Consider the following 25364-nt stretch of genomic DNA (forward strand, 5'->3'; position numbering starts at 1 on the left):
GCGTATCATATACACGCAAAAAACAGCGTATCATATGCACGCCAAAATGAGTTTTGGCGTATACATTTCACGACATTGCACACTCGTACTATTTATACGCATTTATGTGTGATCGGGTTGGTGTGCTATATTGTACAATACTGAATGTTCAGGTAAATAGTAAATAGTAAACAAACTGTGTAAATCATTACTAATAAATGCTCTGATAAAACAGCTCACTCGCACGTCAGCTCCGCTTTTGTTTACACTGATACAATGCGCTCTTGCTCGTATATTTTGTATACAATCATGAGTTTGTATGAGTCAGGGATGAAGTATGACATGTCTACCATCTAGTGGAGGTGAGGTTGAATTAAATTTGACACCCTATTTGACCAAATCGGCCGTTTTATTCAGTGACGCATCTTGTCGAGTAAACTCGACCGTGGCGCCTAGAGGGTTAAACCATTCAAGCGCAAGAAGACTCACACTCTGTTCTCTTCCACATCTTTTTGCTCTTGCATGGACAAATACACACAAATATACGACAAAATATCCTTGTAAACAGAGTCAGTTATGTCTTGCATACACTGAGGAAGAAAATACATGTGTATCAGTATATTTTATCCATGTAGCTCTTAAAGTGACAGCATCCTAATATTCCTGCTGCTGCCTCTATAATAACGTTGAACAACAAAAGACGAAGAGAAATTCACTTGCTGTTCTTGAATTAATAACTTTGTAACTATATTTGTAATGTATATTTTATTTATAAAGTGCAGTGTTATTTTACATTTGATTCTAGTTTCTGTACATGAAATAGCTGACAATCTTAAAACACTGTTTATTTCAATTGTATCTTTTTTCAGATGTATTTGTGTGATTGCTGTGTTTATTTGTTCCTTTTTAATTACTGAATGCTTTCTTTAATAATGCTGAAACTGTACAGGTCCTTCTCAAAAATGTGCTTATGTGATAAAAGTTCATTATTTTCCATAATGTAAAGATAAAAATTAAACTTTTATATATTTTAGATCCATTGCACACCAACTGAAATATTTCAGGTCTTTTATTGTTTTAATACTGATGATTTTGGCATAGAGCTCATGAAAACCCCAAAATCTCAAAAAAATTGCATATCATGAAAAGGTTCTCTAAATGAGCTATTAACCTAATCATCTGAATCAACTAATTAACTCTAAACACCTGCAAAAGATTCCTGAGGCTTTTAAAAACTCCCATCCTGGTTCATTACTCAAAACCGCAATCATGGGTAAGACTGGTGACCTGACTGCTGTCCAGAAAGCCATCATTGACACCCTCAAGCGAGAGGGTAAGACACAGAAAGAAATTTCTGAATGAATAGGCTGTTCCCAGAGTGCTGTATCAAGGAACCTCAGTGGGAAGTCTGTGGGAAGGAAAAAGTGTGGCAAAAAACGCTGCACAATGAGAAGAGGTGACCGGACCCTGAGGAAGATTGTGGAGAAGGACCGATTCCAGACCTTGGGGGACCTGCGGAAGCAGTGGACTGAGTCTGGAGTAGAAACATCCAGAGCCACCGTGCACAGGCGTGTGCAGGAAATGGGCTACAGGTGCCGCATTCCCCAGGTCAAGCCACTTTGGGCTACAAAGAAGCAGCACTGGACTGTTGCTCAGTGGTCCAAAGTACTTTTTTTGGATGAAAGCAAATTTTGCATGTCATTCGGAAATCAAGGTGCCAGAGTCTGGAGGAAGACTGGGGAGAAGGAAATGCCAAAATGCCTGAAGTCCAGTGTCAAGTACCCACAGTCAGTGATGGTCTGGGGTGCCATGTCAGCTGCTGGTGTTGGTCCACTGTGTTTTATCAAGGGCAGGGTCAATGCAGCTAGCTATCAGGAGATTTTGGAGCACTTCATGCTTCCATCTGCTGAAAAGCTTTATGGAGATGAAGATTTGGTTTTTCAGCATGACCTGGCACCTGCTCACAGTGCCAAAACTACTGGTAAATGGTTTACTGACCATGGTATTACTGTGCTCAAATGGCCTACCAACACTCTTGACCTGAACCCCAAAGAGAATCTGTGGGATATTGTGAAGAGAAAGTTGAGACGCAAGACCCAACACTCTGGATGAGCTTAAGGCCGCTATCGAAGCATCCTGGGCCTCCATAACACCTCAGCAGTGCCACAGGCTGACTGCCTCCATGCCACGCCGCATTGAAGCAGTCATTTCTGCAAAAGGATTCCCGACCAAGTATTGAGTGCATAACTGAACATAATTATTTGAAGGTTGACTTTTTTTGTATTAAAAACACTTTTTTCTTTTATTGGTTGGATGAAATATGCTAATTTTTTGAGGAATTTGGGGTTTTCATGAGCTGTATGCCAAAATCATCAGTATTAAAACAATAAAAGACCTGAAATATTTCAGTTGGTGTGCAATGAATCTAAAATATATTAAAGTTTATTTTTTTATCTTTATATTATGGAAAATAATGAACTTTTAATCACATATGCTCATTTTTTGAGAAGGACCTGTATATCAGGCTAGTTGTTTTTGCTTCGGTATTTATAAATCCTTGAGTATGTGTTCTTTAGCCTGTTGATTTCTGCTCATGGTGTTCAGCTACAATAAAAAGTTTTGTAATAAGATAAATGTGGATAATATCTATTTTCTTTTCTTTTTTTTCTTTTTTTACTGACTTATGGAATAGAATTATGGTACTTGCATCCAAAAATAAGTGCAATATATTGTGTTCCTATAGTATTGCAAAACATTTTTCTGATATTGAGGTGGGATACGGCTAAAGTTAGGGACAGGTGTGGTGATATGGTTAAGTTTAAGGGAAGTGTCAACAGTGTAATTATAAATGTAAAAATCCATTACAGATGTAATTACATTCAGTAATTTTTAAAAAGTACAATTTAAAAAAACATGTACAAAATAAGTGCATTGTATCAAGTGATTAATTTAAATGTTACATAGTAGTTAAGGCCACCTAATATAAATTGGGTCTGAAATTAGGAATTGATAAGAATCGGAATCAAAAAGCAAATTTAGAATTGTTAAAATCCAAACGATACCCAACCCTATTAAAGATTCTGTAAATTAATAGGCATAAAAGGTCCACTTTAACTCAAATTCATTCTTGTTACTAGAGGGTGAGGACCAGCAACACCAAAGTAGCAGGAAAAAACGAGTAGAGAAGCAAAAGTTCATGAGTGAGATTTTTCACATGGTAACACTACTCTGTCAACCTGGGAGTTGTGGAATGCAGAGCTGCCGGGAATTCTGGGGCCAGGACATCGATAGGAAAGAAGACAACATTCACAGTGGACTGAGTCAAATTGAAGCCATCGAAAGCATGCCATTCTTTCTGAACTGTCAGAATTAGAAGACTCACTTCTTAACTTGCAGTGTTTGGTGTATAGAGATAGCTAGATCAAAGGTATGCCAGCTTGTGGCTGTGAACAAGAAACATGGATGCCAAGTTTAACCCACTGACCAGAGACACAATAACACCAAGTCCTTACAATGAGTGATGCGACAAGCAATTTGTCTGTCCTCACTAGATGCAACGCGGCAACGAGACACGACAAAAGCGAATAAAAATCATAGGCAATTAGAAAAACGTGTGGGTGGAGAATTAAATTCACTGCATTCGAACAAATGCATAAATATTACACCATTTTAACATGGAAAAAGCACACTTGTTTGTTTACAGGTCAGGCGATCTTGTTTCCTTTAAATCTTTTTTTTTTTTAGATGTATCCGTTGTTGCTTTCAGTACGGCTATTAAGATCATGCAAAATGATATTCAAACTTGCAATAAATTATTTTAACATTAACTAAAGCACATTATCAGTACCTGAGATTATCATCGTCATGCTTTGTTACTGTTCCAGCCGCGATATCATAAGAATAGAAACCGTTTCTAAAATTGATTAACATGGAAAAGACACCTTTTGTTGCGGCGTCGCCTCTTGCGTCTGGTTGGGACTCTTTTGACAGTTCATAATAAATCACTGTCAAGCCTTTGTGTGCTGTTTATGCTTTTTTATGCCTGAAGGCAGGAACTACGGCGGCGAAAGACAAGATAAGTTTGTGAATGCATCAAGAGACTGTTACTTTCTACAACTCCAGCGCTGTGCAAAGAGTGGTATCACTGCATTAAGTTTGGGTTATACATAGCTTTAGTCATCTGATAAAATGCAATTCCTCCTGCTCTATCATAGATGTGTCAGATGTAAAATTTCACAGCTGTAATTGTCTACAAAATGTGTGTGCCAGTATATCATGCGATAACCAGCAAAGAGATGGCAAGAATTCCCTAAGGTTGGTTACAGTATCTTGACATGTCTCCCCAGTATCTAAAAAGACGGTCCTCTTCACACACATCCCTTTGAAACCTGTCAGCTGCCCACATATGGCACACATCATTTCAGCCAGACACATGAAAAAAAAATCCTTTTAATAGCATGTCTATGCAGAAGCACAGCAAAAAGGAAACTGCCTCCTACTTTCTGAGATAATGATCCTGGAGTCTTGGCTGTGTGTATTTTGTGTTTAATTCACACTTGGTTCAATTGCGTGGTCTGAGCTCAATTTCACCATCCTCCCCTGCCCCCACAGATCTCTTTTTTTCACATTATACTTATGGGTAAGAACTGTGGTCTGTTTGCGTCATCAACACAAGTACCACTTTGGATACTACTGGCTAATGATTCAGGAGCAGATATGCCAGACAAGCTGCAAAATTGAAGTATTCGTCCCTTCAGATTTATCACCAAAAACCCACATGCACAGAACGACACCTGCGTGCTGTGGATGCATTGCAAGAGATTTGGAGAATCACTAAGACCACATTTATATCATGTAATAATAATACATTAAGACACTAACACCACATCACACATAATAATGCATTTATTGAAGGAAGGTGCACGCATCTACTGTAAAGCTGCTTTGAAATGGTATGTATTTTGAAAAGCGCTATACAAATAAATGTAAAAATTTACACTGCAGGTCTTGATTTACATATATATTTTTTTTACTATATCCAGCCTGAAACCGATCTAAGAATATTGTAATCCATGCACTTTTTTCCTGCTTACACGTTTATGGGTCATATATGATCTGTGCCACATGGGAGGAGAAAATCAGAATTGAGTCACTTATGCATTTACCATGCAGTGTAAATTTTGATCTAACTGATCCTAATTCAATTGTTGCCTAATTGATCTGAAAAACTAGCCTGACGTGATCATACTCAATTCTTGTCAGAATATGAGTCTGAAACTGCTCCATTGGGCTGTGATTATGGGGCGTGTTTCAACCGAACCAGGAAAGACCTCAATTGGATAGACCTACAACCAATCAGAGCAACGAAGCAACGTCAACAGAGCTCAACTGCACTGTGTTGCCAAGTCCGCGTTTTTTTCCCCCGTGGGTTGTTTTCTATGTCCGCGGGTTGAAGCGACTATTATGTGATAGACCCATGAGTGCAAATTTTAGCAGGCAACCTTGCCAAAATAACACACTTTACCCCCCAAACCAGTTTTTTTTCTGGAGAACCCCAGAGAAGCTATTGTTTAGAGCTAGTAGATGGCGGGTTTTGTTGTAAAAACTTGGCAACCCTGTCTGCACGCACGCTGGAATAAACGATCTTTGCCGGTGTTGTAAAAAAAAAAAAATAATTTAATGATAAACAGAGTGCTTACCCAACATGATCATCATTTTTGAGAGAAATTGTGAAGTTGAATGCATATACAAACAAGCTCTCCGTTTAAGATTTGAACAAATATAATGCAAGCCCCTTTGATGACGTGCATGATTACGTTACTGTCGATCATCTGTCCGTCATCGTCTAAAGCACGCCCTGATGATTTCATTGGTCCGAACAGTCTCTGTTCGGAGATAATTACTCCTCTGTGGAGCGAGGCCAGATCGAACTGCCCGACCTAAAATTTTTGTGGTTGGGGCTAAGTTCAGCTGGCATCCAGGCTACTGAATAACTGCAGCTTTAAGAAATGCTTTGTACAGTAAAGGTGCACTATGTAATATTTTTGCAGTAAAATATCCAAAAACCACTTGGCCAGTGTTATATATTTTGTTCAGTTGAATTCTTACAATATCCCATTTGTATCCAACTATTTGTAAATTGTGAGAAAATCGCTATTTAATCCAAGGACCTGTGATGTCTGAGGTAGTCGCCTGTCAATTGTGACATATCTGCATTACCCTCGGTTTGTGTTTTTATTTGGCAGAAACGCTTTATTCTTAGCAGTGTGAAACAAGTGTCACAGCAGTTGATAAACAAACACACAGAGTAACATCATTGTAAACAGACTCAAATATATCTAATATGATAAACAGAGCTGTGTTACCTCATACTAATGAGCATAAAAGCGGAAATGGCGCTGGCGACTGTGTCACGTCATAATAAGTCAGGCTGCTCGCGAGCCGTGTGTTGTGTAGCAATCACTCCAGCGGCCTTGCTCAGCTCCACAACACTCATTCCTGCTTTGCTTCATACTATAGTATAGTAACGTTAACAATTGCATCCATGAACATGATTTCTGCCAGAGTCCTATCCCGATTCTTTTCCACTGGCTTTGAGGTGAAGAGATTCTGCACTCAAACTTGGCATCATCAAACTATGCCATTGTTTTGAATAGGCGCTCTCTAGCAGACAGAAAAATTACATAGTACAGCTTTAATGTGAAAAAAAGATGCAAATTATATTATGATATTTTGATGTGGACTGAATCAATGACACACCCATATCTGAGGTATTATCTAATTTTGATAAGGTCAGAGGTAGAAAATACAGTAACATATGACAACAACATTTAATTTATTGTTAGGACAACATTTCAATTATAAATGTCCTAAGTTCTGCGCAATTTGTATAAAAATTGTTGCATTCATTTTTCTGTCTTTTTGACAAGCATGCACACACGTTTTGAAATGATTCATATAGTTTGGTTCAGATACACACGGTTCTGCCAAAATGTTGTGAAATGGAAATAAGCACATTGTAATGTAAAGCCCTATTCGGACGGTAATTGTTTCTCATGTGGATGTCCGTGAAAAAACATTTGCACGCCACCTCAGTGATAAAACCCATGCATTCGGATGGCGATTTATTCACGGTGTAGGAGCGAGTTTTGTGATCCTGTGCACCTGTGAATGCCACTCATGTGGTCTATCTAATGATCGTCATATGCTTGGAATAATACGAATAAAATCATATTTGATTTAATAACAGGAAATTATGAATTATTTAAATATCCTGTTTAAAAATAGGAAGATGTCATTTTAAAATGTGGAAATGAGTGGAATTCAGTTAATAGAGTGCTGCAAATTTAACCTATACAAGGTTAATTACTGCCATAACAATGTCTCATTTTACATGTTTACATGTTTTTTCTTCTTTTTCTCCTTTGAGCAGTGATGAAAGATTATTCTTGTAAATACTTTCCAGCATTTCAGTAATAAACGTGTAAGCTAGATCTTTAAAATGCATCCATAGGAAAATGCAATGATAATTTTGAAGCAATTTATTCTAGAAAAATTAGAGATGTGGATTCAGACGGCAATTAAATCACCACACAACCTTGGCGTTTGTCTAAAAACACTAGGTAATTCGGCCGGAGATTTTTACGTGGGTGGTGGGAGAAAAACACTGACATTCTGGATTCGGACGGCAATAAAATCACAGACTAGCCCCTGTAAATGATAAAAAAATATCTTACGACCACATGAGAAACAATCACCATCTTAAGGTAATCATAACTTAAAACAATAGGGCTTAAGTTATGCACTGGGCTAATTTCCATTAAACAGTAAAGCATGTCATCTGACATGGTAAGCGCCTCTAAAAAAAAACTCTACTACTATTTAGATGAAGACAAGTTGAGTTGTACACTTTAATTTTGCATTATCTTGTTAATTGGCATGGGATTTATTTGAGTTGTGTGAGAGTGTGACGTTAGAGTTTGAAACCCTGTTATGTTTCATCAATAGCATTTCACCTCTATGTGTCAGGACGGATTGCACTCATCCTACCTTCGAACAGTAGAGGACCACAAATAAACTGTACCCTAGACCTTTTAGAGCAGAACCGGTTGTGGATACCCGGTTGTGGATCATCTAAGATCAGAAAAATGAATTCATACAAAATTACATCAAAAGGTCCAAACCAATGAGTGAAAGTGAAATATTGAGATACGGTATCAGTCTACCATGTCTTCCCCAAATATTTCTGGTCTTTTATTAATTTCTCCTACATACGGGATGCCCAAAAAGAATCATCAGTATCCGGCAAGGAGACGTCAATGTATAAAGCATAAATGAAATGCATGAGTACCTTTACACAGGGCTCGCCACATCATGGACTCTATCCAAAAATCTGACAGGCAAAACGCTTCTCGTTGAAATATTTGTGCTAGCTGTGTCACCTATTTAGCTTTGCTGTAAAACTGGCATTGAGTTACTCACACTCCAACATTCTTTGAGTGGAAAAGGTGGGGGGAAAATCCTTGCAAAGGTCAAGGGAAGTCAAGTAAACAACATTTTCCTGAGTCAAACACTGCCATCATATTGCTTTACCACGCCAGTGAAACTGAGGCCCTAACTATTAACACGAGAATTATGAGCTCTGAGTCATGAACTGGTGCCAACACTTGCTGTATGTCAGACCAAAGATCGGCTGCAAATTTGGAAATATTCAGAAAGAAAGATAGCACTTTCAATTGAGGTATATTTCTTTCCAGTGCCTTTTATCCTTATGGCATATGTAGCTCTCGTAGAGGAATGTAGAACTCTTTTGAGTAAACGTTATGTAGCCCAAACTCATGAAATTGCCATTTCATTAGCACAAATGTATGTTTGGCATGCAATTTATATGCAGAAATTACTTTATATGCTCAATAGTGTGTGTCATATGCATATAAACAGTAAGTTTTGCGTATAAATAGCACATACAATGCGAGCTATAGATACGTAGTACTAGGAGATCGTGTTGGCTTTATGGCAACGATATTGGTCTACTTTGTTCTTATTTTTAACAAAGTCCCTTTAAAATAAGTAATTTCACTTGGCGGACATTTTTGAAACACCTCTCAGGCATGGAAGTGTAGCTCCTCTTTGAATGGGGAAACATAAAATTCTACAAAACGATTAAATTTTATTTTTGAAATCCCCAATGAAATCTTGAAATCTCCAATGAAAGCATTCTCATAAATTTTGTTTCTAAATACTCAAATCATGATTAAAAAAAAAAAAAACACTGCCTGTTTCTATAGCAACCAAAGCTTCTAACAGCAGCTGCAGTGACGCAGTGACTTCTTTTTTAGAAGGCGGGGCATATTCGCCATATTGGGCGTTGAAATTTCTCCCATTCATAAGTAATCGGAGTGCACCTTCTTCCTACAGTATATATAAAGTATTTGGTTGTAATGTATATTGGACTGCTGGCAGAGAGGAAAACAACCTTCGAGACTCCTCTTCCACACAACGCTAGCATTAACATGCAGTGACCCCCATCACAGGTTCTGCTTTTTTTCTCCACAATGCATATCCCTAACTGGGAATGACACAAATTGTCCCAAAACACACATCTTTCCCACATCCATTCATAGAACTGTATAAACTTTATAACGATGCATGGGTGAAAGTTCAACATTTCAGAATCATGTTTCTTCACCACAATACCTAATCGGAAAAACCTTTATAGGGTTAGCTCACCCAAAAATTACAATTCTGTCATTAATTACTCACCCTCATGATATTCCAAGCACATAATACCTTCGTAGTAAATGAGTAATTAGTGACAGAATTTTTGGGTGAACTTACCCCTTTAGCGACACTGTTCTAATTAATTGTAAAAGAGCTCAAGATTATGCTGGATTCTTCAGCAGGGTGGCTCAACTAATGGTGCGAGTTTGAGGCAGGAGCTTCTTGCTTGTCTGACCAATGAAGGATTGGGACAGTGCTCAGGAATCTCACCACTTTACAGGCGCACGAGGACTTTAGTTTTCAGAAGATTTGACTACAATTACAACATTTGTGCCTCACAGTGTCCTACTGACTTAGAGCCATGTGTCATGGCACACACCATTACTCTACAACTGACACATCGGTTTCTCCTAACAAGTGCTCGCAAGGTTACAAGGCATGAATTCAGTAAAAAAAACAAAAAAAGTCTGATTGCAATCATGACAATTTGTACCTAGTAATAGAAACACAAATGGAAGAGCCAATCAGTGTGAATTCTTCCTGAAGGTCAGAGCTGTCATAGTAACTGTGAAAACACTGCTGATAAAGTCTGTCAACTCTTAGCCCTTCTAAGAAAAAACACTGGAAGCACTAACATAATGCTGTAAGATTAGATAAGTCTCCAATGTTCGTTTGTTGTGAAGAGCTGGAGAAGTAATAAAGGGTCAATTTGTTTACTGTCTGTTTGTGATTCATGTTGCACTACTGGATGTTTAGTTCACTGAAACTGGACAGATTTTAGGCCATGTCTGGAAAAGAAAGATAGCATGGGTATAGTAAAACAAACGTTTTCTTTGAAACATTGTTCTGTATAAGATGTATGCAGGTAAAATAATGCCATATAGAATTGCAAGCATAGGGTAAGATTTGTGAAAGTGTACATAAGATTGCAAGCGTAAATTAAATTTGCATGCGCAAGATAAGTTTTGCAAAGGTGTAAATTGCCTTTAAAAGTGTAAGAAAAAAATATTTGCATTATTTTACTGTTATTCATACGTGTAGTTCATGTATTGTGAAACTGCAGCTTCATGTTAACCAAAATAAATTCTACCATTTTTCTGCACTTACCCTTTTGACACGTTTCTTTCGCCAAAATACGGCAAAAAGCATTGCACGCCTGTGAACATCGATTTGCAAGCGAAAACAACAGAGTCAGGAACTGCAAAATAGATTGACAGTGTAAAACCAAACGTTGTGTAAAAAAATAAAGTGTTGCAAATGTCTAAATGACTTGCTGTGTGCGTAGGCCAAAAAAAGCCTCCCTGAATACACAGATTTGTGCAGTTCTGTCTTTCTTCTATATGGCATCAATTTACTTTCATAAGAGGACAAAGTGCAATGTTTTGTATTGCTGTAAAAAACTTTTGCAACTACATTAAGTAGACCAGTGGCTTATTTATGTTATTTGCAAATAGTGCAAAATAGTGGATAGGTATGAATCGCAGCAAAAACATAAAGAGGATAATATGTATGAGGAATGATTACACTCAATATTTTAAACATCCTATTGTGAAGTGGAGAATACTTTTGTCACAATGGATAAATCTCCTCTTTGTTATATTTCCATTCTGTTGATGGGGGTTCAACATGACACTACATGAATTATACTTTTTATTTTAATAACGAGCAAATGCAAATATTCAGCAAATGTCCAAAGTAGCTGACTGCAGATGTTTCTTAAAGTTTTAAATGGTTCCTTCTCATTTTTATCTCTAAAACCTTCTTTTGATGTTTAAAGTAGAAATTCAATGAATCGTCTTTCCAAAAGACTTCTAAAAACTTAATTAAAAATAGAGACATACTTTGGATGACAACAATAAACTCTCTCCCGTGTTTCTCACACACTGAGTTTTAAAAGCAAAAAGGACAGGACATATCTTTTTTATTTATTTTTTATTATAAAATAATACTAAATGGGAAAATTAAATAAAAAAGCTCCTTAATCGAGAACATGGGTGTCATTTGCGTGTGGGACTGATGTGTTCATTTGGAAAACGTACATATGTTAAAATGCTATGTTCTTACCAAATGATCAATAAATATTTAATTTCACAATCTATAGGTTTGCATATTTAACATTACGTGTAATAATATAAAAGTAATGGACATAATGGAAAAATATTCACATTGTTAGGTAAAGATTTGTCATAAATCAAACCCTATGTGGTGGAATTGCAACATTACCTAATACCGTGATACTTTAGCTTGTATTAGGGGTGTCCATGGTTAACCGATTAACTGTTAAAAAATTCGTAACCGAGTGAAACATTTTGCTCGGTTAAGTGGCGTCAATGACGTACTTTGAATTTAGTTGTAATATATTTTTGCACCACTAGAGACCGCCAGAGCGCTCCCAGACATTTGTAATATCCACAAGAAGAAGTCATGACCAGCTTTCTAACATGAAGCGGGCAAAGAAAAATACAGCGTGGGAGCACTTTAAAATTGAGAGTGACGGGGCAAAATGCAAGTATTGCAATGCAATGCGTACAGCATTTTTCAGGCTACAAGTCGCTCCGGAGAATAAGTCGCATCAGTCAAAAAATGCGTCATGAAGAGGAAAATAACAAGTCGCACTGGACTATAAGTCGCATTAGGGCAGAAGCAGAGCGGGAGCCTCGCGCGCTGTAGGCTACATAACGGATCAGAAGAAAGAAAGTTTGAAGTGAGAAACTTGTGAGGGACTAGCGAAAAGCAGAGGTTACTTTAACTGTAATGAAGAAAATAAAAAAAAGCTAATCGCGGACTGAAAACAAGATGGCCAGAGCTGAAGGAACGAGTCCACAGATGCTTGAACTCTCTGCCGGGAGAGGCTCAGCCGCGCGAGTCAAACGCTGTCTGTGTGAATCATTCTCGGCTGCATATTTGACTACATGCCCTAATCATGCAGGCGCCCTCACCTCGCAGCCACTTGCATTGCTCGTAAACTGGAGCGCATCTCATCCTAATTTAACGAAACTCAGCGTAGGCCTCACAGACATTAAATATATCTTAAGAAAGCTTGAAATGTCTTTTAACAATTTAAAACGAAAAGAAATAGGCTACTCTCTGATTATGTGATCCATGATGTGCATTTCACTCTATAGGCGCGTTCACTATACGGAGATGGCGGTCGTCAAATTAATAAACTAAAAATAATAACCCTGACGCACACTATGGTTAACCGAGTATTAACCGCTAAGGACCTCGGTTAACGGTTAATGAAAAACTTGAAAACGTGCAGCCCTAGCTTGTATAGTACTATGAGATGTAGTTATCATTTCTCTTTTTGTCCAGCACTGTTTCTAATTATTCCTCTAAAAACTAGCCACGTTTTACCTATGAGTTTTTACCTTATCCATAATAAGAAACACAGATTCACACATTTGCGACTCATAAAATCTGTTGCATGAGCTTCCTCTCATATAATCGACTATTATAGGAGCTGGATCTCCCAAATCACCTCCTGTATGGAGTACAAACTGCAGTATGACCCTTTGTTATTGTCATTCTGAAGCCTGACTGTTGGGTCAGCATATGTCTCACAGAGAACATGGTGTTATTCTGTGGACAAATAAGCTTGCAGCAGAGTATAGTGAAGTAATAATTTAGTCATGCGGTGGGCATTAGTTGCATGCCATTGCTCCTGAGAAGTTACATTTCCTTTTTAATAAATGAAGGAACATAGTGAGTCACTTAGTCTAGACAACATTTTCTATAACAAGGCATGCTGGGTGACCTACAGAGATGGATCTCTCTCTTTTTCTTTTTTTTAGATCGTATCGGAGTGGCTCACCTTCTCACATCATACAACCCACAATCGGTGTCCTTTTGAAATAGGCTGCATGTGTAAGCAGTCAAAGCAGTGCTCCTGGATGTTTTTGTTTTCCACACAATCAAGCAATATGGAACAGAATCTGCTAACTTACAACGTTAATTGTCATATATCAGAAATTCAGGAGTCCTACAAACGCTAAATCACAAAATCCTTGATTTTTGGCCATTTGATTCTAGCCATTGTGTTACTGTTCCAGAAATTAGAAGAAGAATAAACGTCTCTGTTACGTATGTAACCCTAGTTCGCTGAGGGAACGAGACGCTGCGTCGAAACGCTGTGAGAACGCCTCTTCTGGTCTTTGCCGCTTACCTTTGTCAGATTCTACGAGTTAGATGTGGCATCTACTGTTGGGGCGCAGGTGCTATCGTAGTCGTGTGCGCTACGGCTTCACACATACGAGGCACTTGGTCCTATGGCGATGTGGGTATAAGCGTTCTCACAGCGTTTCGACGCAGCTCGAGTTCCCCGAAAGGGAACGTCTCGGTTACATATGTAACCCTAGTTCCCTGAGGGAACGAGACGCTGCGTCGCCCGGCCATACTCCCGGCATGCCCGTGATCACTTACTTCAGGCTTTTCCAGAAGCTAGTTCCTGTTTGTTTTCACGGGCGCTTTATAGCTTCCGGTCGATGACGTCATCACGCCGACGATCGATCGATCTTCTGATGGAATGGTTCTACACGTGCTTCATAACGCATTAACGCAGAGGCGTTCTCACAGCATTTCGACGCAGCTCGACTTCCCCGAAAGGGAACTAGAAATTAGAAGAAATGTGTCAGTAGATATGTTGGATTATCTTCTATATCATGCACAGGTTGAAATTGCAGCGCTGTGTCGTCACTAAAGTTTTTGAGCACGCATCTGGACGGGACTAAATGAAAAATTGCGGCCCTTCACGACAGGTTCCGTCTAGGTTTCATCACATGGACCAACTGGATCACAGACACTTTTCGTACACAGCTTTCAAAATCACGTAATTGACACAGTGACTATCGTAACAGACAAAAATTTGTATAGTCTGAACCAGACATTAGTCTCTCTGTATATCTCGAGGTTTAGTGTAGTCTGCCGGATCCAGATCAGATGGTGGCCCTGCACCGTGTGAAGACCTCCTTACCTTCCAATCCCCTCTGTACAGATAAAAACACATACGTATTCAAACGCGCTTTGCCTATAAGCCAAACACGTGATGCTTGCATACATACATTTTTGGGGTTTGCACAGGGATGTGCTGTATTGTTTCAAAAATATTTCAATACCTATTTTATGGTTTGCGTCCAACGGCCACCAGGTGCTGTTGTCGTGAGGATGGGCGTCCGAAACGCACTGGGGGTTTTCTGTTTTAGCTGAGGATGGTGTTGTTTAATAAGGCGGCAGTTTAACAGAAATTAATTAATCAAAAACTTCCTTTAGTTTTTTTTTTCTAAAGCAAAATGTATTTCCTATCATCACTGTTAAGCTGCTTTGATGCAACCTGTGTTGTAAAAAGTGCTATATAAATGAAGGTGACTTAGATAAACATTTTTATATCTCCAGACCACTCGATAGCACTGTTTCAAAACACTGTATTTAGCTTCAGGTTATGGTTGTTATATCACACCAAGTTTGGTCAGAATACGCTAAAGCGATACGGAGATATAGCTTCAAATTCATTTTGGTAGGCACTTCATCAAATTATTTGCATGTTTTTCGAGAACGGTTTGACGAATCAACTTGAAATCCATTACTTTTTGTCGGCCTGGTCTAAAGATGATCTGGTTCAATTTCCATGAAAATTTAACAAAGGAGTTCAAAAAATTTGTTTTTTTTGTCATGAAATTTTTCATGGCGGAAAATGATTTCAATTAGCCTGACAAGCCAGACCCACATCAAGATGTTTGGTCTGGAAACTCACCATAGACAATCTCAATCCGAGGGGCGGGATAAAAGGTTGTCTTTCAAACTCCCTCTGCACGTGATAGGATAGCGCTACACCAACCAGGGCTGCATTTGCTAAAAGCATCGTAAGCCTAAGTTGATCGTAAAAACGATCGTACGAGTGATCTTAATATTAAGGTCTGTTTCCCAAAAGCATCGTAACTTAAGTAGCACTTGAAAATGATCGTAGATCTACGAGTGCTCTGGAGTAATCGTAAAGCTCTAAGAATCGTAGGAAGAGAGAGTTATGAGGTCACCTACAGGACAATCGGGAGATTACACCTTTAACTTTATTCAAGTGCATTGTGATAATACTATATATTTTTTGTTGTTGTTGTTATTGTTTTATGAGGGCAGGTAACAAACAAAAAAATACAAATACAAATCTGAATTAAATGACAGAAAAAAAGAAAAAAGAATAAAATAAGTAATGTAAAAAACATACTTCAAAAACTGTGAAAAATAGAAATAAACTTATATGACTTGCTGACGTGCACGAAGACCAGCCATGTATTGGACAGTCCTCTGCAGTGCCCTCTTCCTTTTTGTCAGGCTTGCAAAATCCTGCCATTTCTTGCAGACCGCTTTACCCGATCTTTTAACTAATAATTTCACTTATAACTTTTAATTTGGTAGCAATGTCCTCCCAGATGTTTTGTTTCTCTTTGTTTGTACGATGCCCTTTAAATATGTTGAAAATAATATATTTTTCCACTCCACCTCCTCTAGAAGGATATTGATTTCGTCTTTTTGAAAGGTATCTTTTCTTTTTCTTTTCAGCCATTTTGTCATTGACTCAGCCTGTAGGTAGTTGCTTATTTGCTTATAATATATATAAAAGTTGCTTATAATTATTAGGAGAATCCCGTTCAGAGGAATCGATTCCATATAAGGTTATATTTCAGCACTTCGCAAATGGACAGCGACTCTTAAGTAGCACTTAGAGCGCGTTCTTGCGCGTTCATGTTAAGTACATTTTTGGGAAACGCACGTGGAATTGCTGCGAGTGATCGTAATTTCGCTCGTAGAACGCGCTCTTTATAGCTAAGATACATCGTTATTGGGAAACCCGGCCCAGAGCAACGGAGGTGAAGCAGAGCTTGTTGATAGATTAAACATTCACCGTATCCGGTCGGCTAAACTCCGAACACATTTTCCCTTTTTAAGAATGACTTCAGTGCCGTTCTTTGTTCTTTTCTCAGAGAAAAGCTTAACTCCAAGTCTTCCAGAATCGCAGTCAAAGCTGATTCGAAAGACCGCCGCCGTTCGCCAGTTTCTGTGTTTACTAGAAGCACGCAAATGCAACTCGGCCGTCGTCATTATGGCCCCGCCCGCCGACTCTATACACGATGTGATTGGCCCGTCCAGATTGTGAGGAATACAGCTCAGAAGGGTATTGAGAGTTCCTAGACGACTCTTGCGGGCAGATTAAATTTGCTGCCACTAGGGTGCATCTAGATTTCTAGGCTAGACTTCAATTGTCTTGAGCCAAGGAATCAAGAAAAAAATTATTTTGTTTTTTAGCCCATATTGTTCAAATGTTATTAGCATACATGTAAGTGCAAATTTGGACAGTTGAATTAGAGACTACAAATTTACTATCTGTGAGCCAAATTTCATAATTTTTCTGCAAGGGTTTCTATGGGCTGCCATAGACTTCCAGAGCAGAAGAAGAAGAAGCAGAAGAAACTGAAGAATAAGAAGAAATGGAAGATTAAGAAGAACAGCAACAGATACAATAGGAGCCTACGCAACTTCAATGCTGGATCCTAATCAACTTAATGTTTTTAACAACAACTGATTTACTCACCCTCAAGTTATCATAGGTGTATATGACATTCTTCTTTCAGACAAATACAATCGGAGTTATATTTAAAAAGTCCAGGCTAATGTTAATCCAAGCAGTAGTTGTAGTTGTAGTTGAAAAAAATGCAGCTGTTCGCCAAATAACGTGCTCCACACGGCTCCGATGGATTAATAGAGCCTTCTGATTCGAATCGATGTGTTTGTGTAAGAAAAATATCTATATTAAAAACTTTATACAGGAAACCTGCCTTGAAGTCTTCCATTGTAACCCACGGCTGTTTAACCCACAAGATGGCGCCAGCGTTAAGCATAGAAGTAGTACCGGTCAAGATAACTCGTAGTACCCGTATGAACGGTTGTTACCTGGAAATAACATACCGCTGGAATGCGCGATTGACCAATCAGAATCAAGTATTTCACAGAGCTGTGTAATAAAAAATAATATAAACTAGGCCTATATAACATATATCAAGCCAAGGATGGAGTATAATGTGTTAAGAGCTAAACAACTTAGTGCTTTATAAGTAATAAGCACGATTTAAAAATGTATGCAATATTTAATATGGAGCCAGTGCAGTGTTGACAGAACCGGGCTAATATGGTCATACTTCCTGTTTCTAGTAAGAACTCGAGTTGTTGCGTTTTAGACCAGCTGGAGTTTGTTTATTAAGAAAGCAGGGCAACCACCCAGTAGAGCATTACAATAATCTAGCCTTGAGGTCATGAATACATGAACTAACTGTTCAATATTTTGCATTGAGAGCATGTGCTGTAATTTAGATATATTTTTAAGATACTAGAAACATGGCTTTCAAATTAAAGATTGGTATCAAAGACCACACCCAGGTTCCTAACTGATGATGAGGACTTGACAGAGCAGCCATCAAGTGGTAGACAGTATACTACTTGTGGAGTTTTTATCCAATAATTGAATTAAGCTGCAGGAAATTACAAGTCATAATTTTTTTTTTTTTTAATATCAGCTACGCATTCTGTTAATATTGTGAATTGGTAAGTTTGGTCAGGTTGAAACTGTGTAAGTTTTACACATCAGAAGAAGCAGAAAAAAGTGATATCCCATGTAATCATATGCATAAAATAATGCGATCATCAACATTAAACAGCATATGAATCAAAACTGCCTAATGTACTGAATGAAATGGTGACCCAGGACAAGCTATAGGACTGTGAAGCTTTGGGGGTGTTGATGTGCTCTATCTGCTCCATCTGTGTTTTTATACTGAAATCAATCTGGACATAGTACTCAGCTTTTTGCTCAAAATGTTGTTGTTTTTTAAATGAAATTTACCCATATTCAAGTGTTGATAAAAAAAATATATATTTTTATCTAGAATAAAACAAGTTCCCTTTCAGTTGGCCAGTTCCAACGTACGTCTCCATTACCTCCTTCAGGGAACGAGGGTTACATATGTAACTGAGACGTTTTATATATTAAAAGCAGAGGCTGTGTTATTTATTTTGATATATTGCTTGTGCAGATATTCATACAACAAAATATTCTAGGGGCCATGAAACATTTGCGAAAATGACCAAAAATGCTGGCAGGGAAAGAGTTAAAAGACTATAAACCATTGCTTCCGGCCCTCTGTCATATGCAGGTTCATAAGTTCACACTTGAAGTGTGACATAAATGCATTCTGAAGCACAGAGGACCTACCGCAGGTCAAATGAACCTCACCATTACTTTCTTTTCTGCCACCTTTAAATCGTTGTCAGTTGGTTTATAATTCCCTCAATAGACACACTATGTGTGAGCTAAATGTGATCCTACTTAACTTTGGTACAACTTTGGAAAATAGTTGGCTATAACTTGTGGGTTTGTTTTAATTTTAGTTTCATGTTTCACTGTTGCCACTTGAGTTACTTGCTAAATAATAATATATTTTTATTTTAATTCGGCTGAATAAAGACGTGTGTGTGTGTGTGTGTGTGTGTGTGTGTGTGTGTGTGTGTGTGTGTGTGTGTGTGTGTGTGTGTATTCTGTGTCTGTGAAAGAATGTATTTCCATCTATTGAAGATGAATTGTAACAGCTGCTTTTCCTCATCAAGTTTTTTTTTTTTTTTTTTTTTCAGGGACTCCCATTTGATCACTTTCAAGCTTTACCACTAACTTATTTAGAGGTGTTTATTTCTTGAACATATGATACAGTATTATGACCAGAAAGTAGCATACTACATTTAACACATGAAATATCTACAGTACAATCCCGATCACACTAACAATAACTAAAATGATAACAATAAAAGAATAGCACAACACAACTAATGAAACAATATTGTTGGAATCACTTTTAGAATTTTTTTTTTTTCTGCTGATGTACGATAAAAACATTGACTACAGTGTTTTATTTTTACATTTTAATATTTATTCAACTGATGAAAATTGCAAATACTTTTAAATAGAAAAAGAAAAAAAGAAACCTCACCACCCAAAGGTTAAATAGTCTTAAATCAGTTCTTTGACTGTTTCTTAAATTGTCCATAGTCAATTTGATTGTCAATTACTTGGTCTAAATCCAGTTACATTACAAATAAATGATGCATGCTTATTTTATTATCTCTTTCTGTAATTTAGTTTAAAGGACCAGTAAAATTGTGTGTCCGGTTTGGCGGACCACAAGATTCCTGAAGCTTATCGATAACTCAGGACTTCCTGCAGTGACTGGTTGATGTATTAAATAGACATGCACCATTAATCAGTCACGGGCGGTTTTCGTTTTTTGCACCAAACACATAGCTGTTTTTTCATTTTACTTTGGCTTATCTCTATTCCGGACTTGCACACAGCAACAGCATTGCAATAATTTACCAAAATGTAATTTGTGTGACAATATTATGAAGTCTGTAAAGAGGATATGTTAACACAGAGATTGGACACGACGAAGACAGAGGCAAAGAGGAGATGAGAGCTCAGAATACTGTGCCAGGCTCCGCAGTTCACTGTTCACAATGTGTGAAATATAGAAAGAAAAAAGAAAAATATTGCATTGGGGGTGGGATTTTATATAAATATAATGGCTGACTATATTCAGAAACGTTTCAACGGCTTATATATGCCACTAAAATGTAGTGTTTAAAATTGTTTGCATTCAGCTGTACCCAAAGAAACCGGTGCTGTCCCATAAGTGGGAATCACAAAAATAAATCACAGTTGAAGTCCATTTATAAGTGTAAGACGGAAAAAACATACATTTTAGATAAGATAAAATTGACAAACACCCGGGTGGCAGCCAAACGCGCACAGCGAGTACTCACACCCAAAATCACCTGATCATAATGCTGTGGTTTTCTCTAATTTCAAATGGCTACAGATTTATTGTTTGTCTGTTTGTATAAGGCCAGTTTGGCCTGTTATAGAGCAAATAAACCACTAATACATTTTCTTTAAAAAGAAAAAATATATAGAAATTTGCTTGCAGAAAAAAACTGAATGGGCAATGAAAAATCCTAGTATTGAAGAGTTCAGACTTGAGTATTTGGGATCCCGGTTTTAACTGATTTTGATTCAATGAATTAGATTGAAGACAAAACCACTTTGAGAGTGTCTCCTAAAGTGAGCCCAGCTCTTAATCTAACAGCTTATGGAAACTGATTCTAACAATTTGTATTTGCAATTGATCAGCTGATAATAGAAGATAAAATAGAGTAGATAAAAAAACGTTGTAGTTTATATTCTTTCATGATTTGTCTAACAGAGCACTGTTTACTGTTCAATATGTTTAAACTGTCTTCTGTACGACTACATTTTAGTCATTATGCACTTGTGTTAAATCTAACAAATGTTAGGTTTAGGAAATTAATAAACATAAAGGCTATTTGATTCACTTGCTTTTCTGGTGTACATACTGTGACTGCATATTTGTGAACATAAGGTAACGCATGTAATAATGTGAAAGACAAGCATGCAAAACAACTGATTTAAACTTTAGAAAAAAATGTGTAGGCTAATACAGATTTTTTTTAAAAATACATCTGAGCTAGGTAACTTTTACTCGGCATGTTTTACTCGGGCGGTGAACCATATAAAAAAGCCTTTGAACTGAATAAAGATTTGCTCTACTAAGCAAAACAACAGCGACCACCAAGCAGCACCCATAACACCTTACCAACAACAAAGAAACACCCCGGAAACCACACAAAAATAACCACAACTCAAAACTCAAAATCTATTTTTAAAATCACTTTGTAAATAAGTTTTATTTAATCTATAATTCCAATGTTATTTTCTGATCTTACATACTTCAGCTGTGGGTTCCTCAAAATGTAAATCTGACGCTCAACCAGATTCCTTGTGTCTCCTTTGAAGATGAAAACCTGCTGATGTCATTTTAGAAAATGTGTTTGGAAAATAAATCGGGCACAATCCATACAACTACACAATCCGTTTCACTCTCAAAGACTCAAAAACCGGTTAAGTCACTGTTAGGAAATGTATTGCTTTCAGTGAGAAACATCAATGGGGAATTGATCCTCATGAAATCATACTAGGGTATCATTTTGTCATTATAACATATGTTGGGGTATGCCTTTCAATTTAAACAGCCACAATAATTTTATTTTTAAATACTGAGACATTTTTAATGCTTATATAATACAAAAACAGCATATAACAGGCAGAAACAACTCATCACAAATTCTAACACACATCTAAACAATTGTCTTGTGTGAGGAACAGACCAAAAACTAATGATCAAGTCTCAGTTTCAAACACATAAAAAAGTGCCACCTTGAGAATCACTACGTCAGCTTTGATTTTGAAATGCCAATGGCTCTCATGTGTTTCATGACCGACTGCATCAGATGTATCTGTTGAATGAGAGTTCAAAGCCTGTTTCTCACAAAAAAATATTGTATGCCTTCAAAAGACTTGTATGCCTATTGTATGCCTTCAAAAGTCACCCGTTTGTGATGCTTTTGTGCAGTTTTTTAGTCAGTTTTGCAATGAATTACAGTGACTGTACTTTTACTACTGCCTGTTGGTTGTCACATGATATACATAATGGTTTCAGTGCAGTTACTGCTGAACATTCTTTTGCTCTCTATTGACAAAATGCAATCGACACAACAGCACAAACACACAGTTCACATAAAATCACTGTGATGCTGACAGCCAAAAACAATGCAAAGTATGGCATAAGATTTCAATCACTAAATGACAAATACCTGACAAATAACATCTATCTTCAACCCACAATTAATACATAAACACAGCGAAAGAAACAAAAACAAAAAATGTATCTGCATAATTTATTCATGTCATCCACTGCTGGTATAGTGAGTACCATATTATTATCCACAGATTTCAAACTCTCCTCAAATATGTTCAAATTGTCGGAAAAGCACAGTGGTTCTATTGCCAAAGGCTTGTCCCGTTTTCTTAAGAATAATCTGGGCAATGAATTTAAAGACTGTCAAAATGTGGGCAATCAATCTGTACATTAACCAAACTAACCTGTCTACTAAAGATACACTCTCTGTGAGGCATGTGTATATAGTCTATCCAATATTATATATAATATTTCAAGTTGTTTGCATGGAATTTCAAGTATCACATTTTTTTTAAATGTTAACATCAAATCTAAATATATATATATTAAAAAAATTATATATATATATATATATATATATATATATATATATATATATATATATATATATATATATATATATATATATATATATATGATTTATTTGTGCTTTCAAAAATTGACATTATTTAGGTGCACTGATAAATGCTAAAATGTGATTTAAAATAGAGAAAGACTTAATTAATCATGACCAGTCATTGCACTCAAACTGGGCTGCATTCACACGGATTTGATGGTAAATGCACATGTTGACAACCTATTGTGCTTATTTTTAATCATTTTAATCCAGTGCAGGTGGCATACATATTTTTAATAGCATGTCAATTTTCATGATCTTGCCAGGAGCCCCACAAAACCATGAGCTGGGTGCCTAAATATATCTATGATCATGTATAAAATCCATTTATAATTTTAAAAATGGATGCAAATAATTATACAATTGAAAGCAATTTGAATATAGTGCTGTACCATGCTTCAGTATTGATGGCTTTGGGAGTGAAAATAGATTGAATGCATGAAATGTACAGAGATGACTTGTTGACATGTAATTGATCTTGCTGTGACAAATTGCAGCTTTGGCCATAGAGTGGCTTTAATTATACAGTGCATATCTGACTGTGTGAAGTTTGTAAAGAGAAACATCCTTTACCTGCCACATTACTGTGTATAACATGTCGTCATGGGATCAGAGGTCCACGTTTTAGTTTTTTAAAAGGCACAATATGTAACTTTTTGCCGCTAGAGGTCGCTTATTCAAAACAAAGGCATAGTTTAATAACTTGATTTCGTAGAGCTTTATTACGCCGCAGATGAGCCCTCCCGCTTCTTCCACTCATGCATATTTGTTCACTTGTTCACACTGCAGTGAGCTAAAATTATTATAGGCATGGTGAAACATGGTACTCGCTGTAAATTAAGAAAACCAGATTTAAACAATAAGACTGTGTTGAGCTATACAACAATGATTAGTTTTCTGTCCATGAATCTATTTAAACATTTGCTCACCTGTCTAATGAAACATATTATGTTAAAGCGTCTTTGGTGTTTCCATGGTTTCTACAATTTAAAAATAGAAAATTGAGGGTAACTTGGGTATTATGTCATTGATAGGTGACACACTATGTCCTGGTTAAAATGGCTTATTTTTCAGGATTTTAACATTCTTGGAAACGTTTGGGATAATGTACATATGCCAACAAAACAATATTGTCCTAGAGGTTATTGGATATTTTAATCCTAAAATCTTACATATTGTGCCTTTAAATAAGGGCATAATTAGGTTTATAAGGCACTGACGCTATGATTTATGTACAAAAACATAGCAAACAATAAATAAATAAATAAATGGACAAAGCTATTAAGACAATTGTGCTAGTGACACCAAGCGGCACATGCGTAGCCTAAGCACGATAGAAAATTACAATTTCTTAATGACTAGAGACACCAAACGGCACATGAGTAGCCTAAGCACGATAGAAAATTACAATTTCTTAATGACTAAAGAAAGAAAGAAAGAAAGAAAGAAAGAAAGAAAGTAAGAAAGAAAGAAAGAAAGAAAGAAAGAAAGAAAGAAAGAAAGAAAGAAAGAAAGAAAGAAAGAAAGAAAGAAAGAAAGAAAGAAAGAAACGAACTTACCAGACCATAGACGAAACTCAGCAAGGTGCCGCAAAACAGGAACCCTAAAGTGTGTACGATCAGCGTGGCTCCCATCCCGACTCAAGTTCACGTAAATTGATGTCAGATTAAATGGGATTTCTCTAATGTTTACGTCTGTTTAAGCGCCGTCAAAGAGCCAGTCATTTCGTTTCCATCCGCTCCCCTCCCATCACATCGCTTGCTTGTGAAATTATGAATATTTTCTCACGGCTTTCCCTGGATTCAAACTCTTCCCTCTCTCTCTTTCTCTCTCCCGCTCGCGTTTTATTTCTCTGCATCTGTCTGCCTTTCTTTTTTTCTGAAATTACATCCACATGTCAGAACTATTTATGTCCTTCTCCTTCTGCGGTAGGAAGTTCAAATGATTCTTTGTGGAGTAGAAACCGACACTTTATTTTTAGGTCTTTAAAATTTCCCTTCAGCTCTGCTGTAAAAAAAAAAAAAAAAGCGACATAAAGCGGTGTCCCTCAGGCTCAACCGTCAGTTTCTCCTCAGGACAGCAACATGCGCTAAAACTACCGACTAAACTGTTTACGGACACTGATGGAGCGATGTGGTGAATCTAAAATACACATCTGAAGACACGATAGCCTACCCAACATATTCGGGGTTATGTTGTTAAATAACCATTAGATAATACGTGACTTCGATTAAAGTTCATTTCATGTAAACTAATAATTAAAACATGCTGCTGGGCTCTTTGAAAATAAACTGAAAGTTGCACATCTGTTTCTGAACGGATATTCGCTTTAGTTTTGAGGCAGATGTGGATCTGACAGCCGCGTTGAGGCTACGAGACAAACAAACTGTGACAGAACAAGT

At 37.2% G+C, this 25364-nt stretch overlaps 1 protein-coding gene across 1 annotated transcript in view; it reads right to left on the reverse strand.

Annotated features, from left to right (window-relative positions):
• Positions 1 to 25265, reverse strand: part of pth1r (parathyroid hormone 1 receptor) — a 133956-nt gene extending 108691 nt beyond the window's left edge. Inside the window, exon 1 of the mRNA XM_067453218.1 lies at positions 24522 to 25265. Coding sequence (XP_067309319.1) covers positions 24522 to 24596 — 75 coding nt within the window. The 5' untranslated portion in view covers positions 24597 to 25265. The remainder of the gene's footprint in view (positions 1 to 24521) is intronic.
• Positions 25266 to 25364: the final 99 nt, after the last annotated feature.

This window comes from Pseudorasbora parva, chromosome 9 (genome assembly GCF_024679245.1).
Source record: "Pseudorasbora parva isolate DD20220531a chromosome 9, ASM2467924v1, whole genome shotgun sequence".
Taxonomy (NCBI): Eukaryota; Metazoa; Chordata; class Actinopteri; order Cypriniformes; family Gobionidae; genus Pseudorasbora; species Pseudorasbora parva.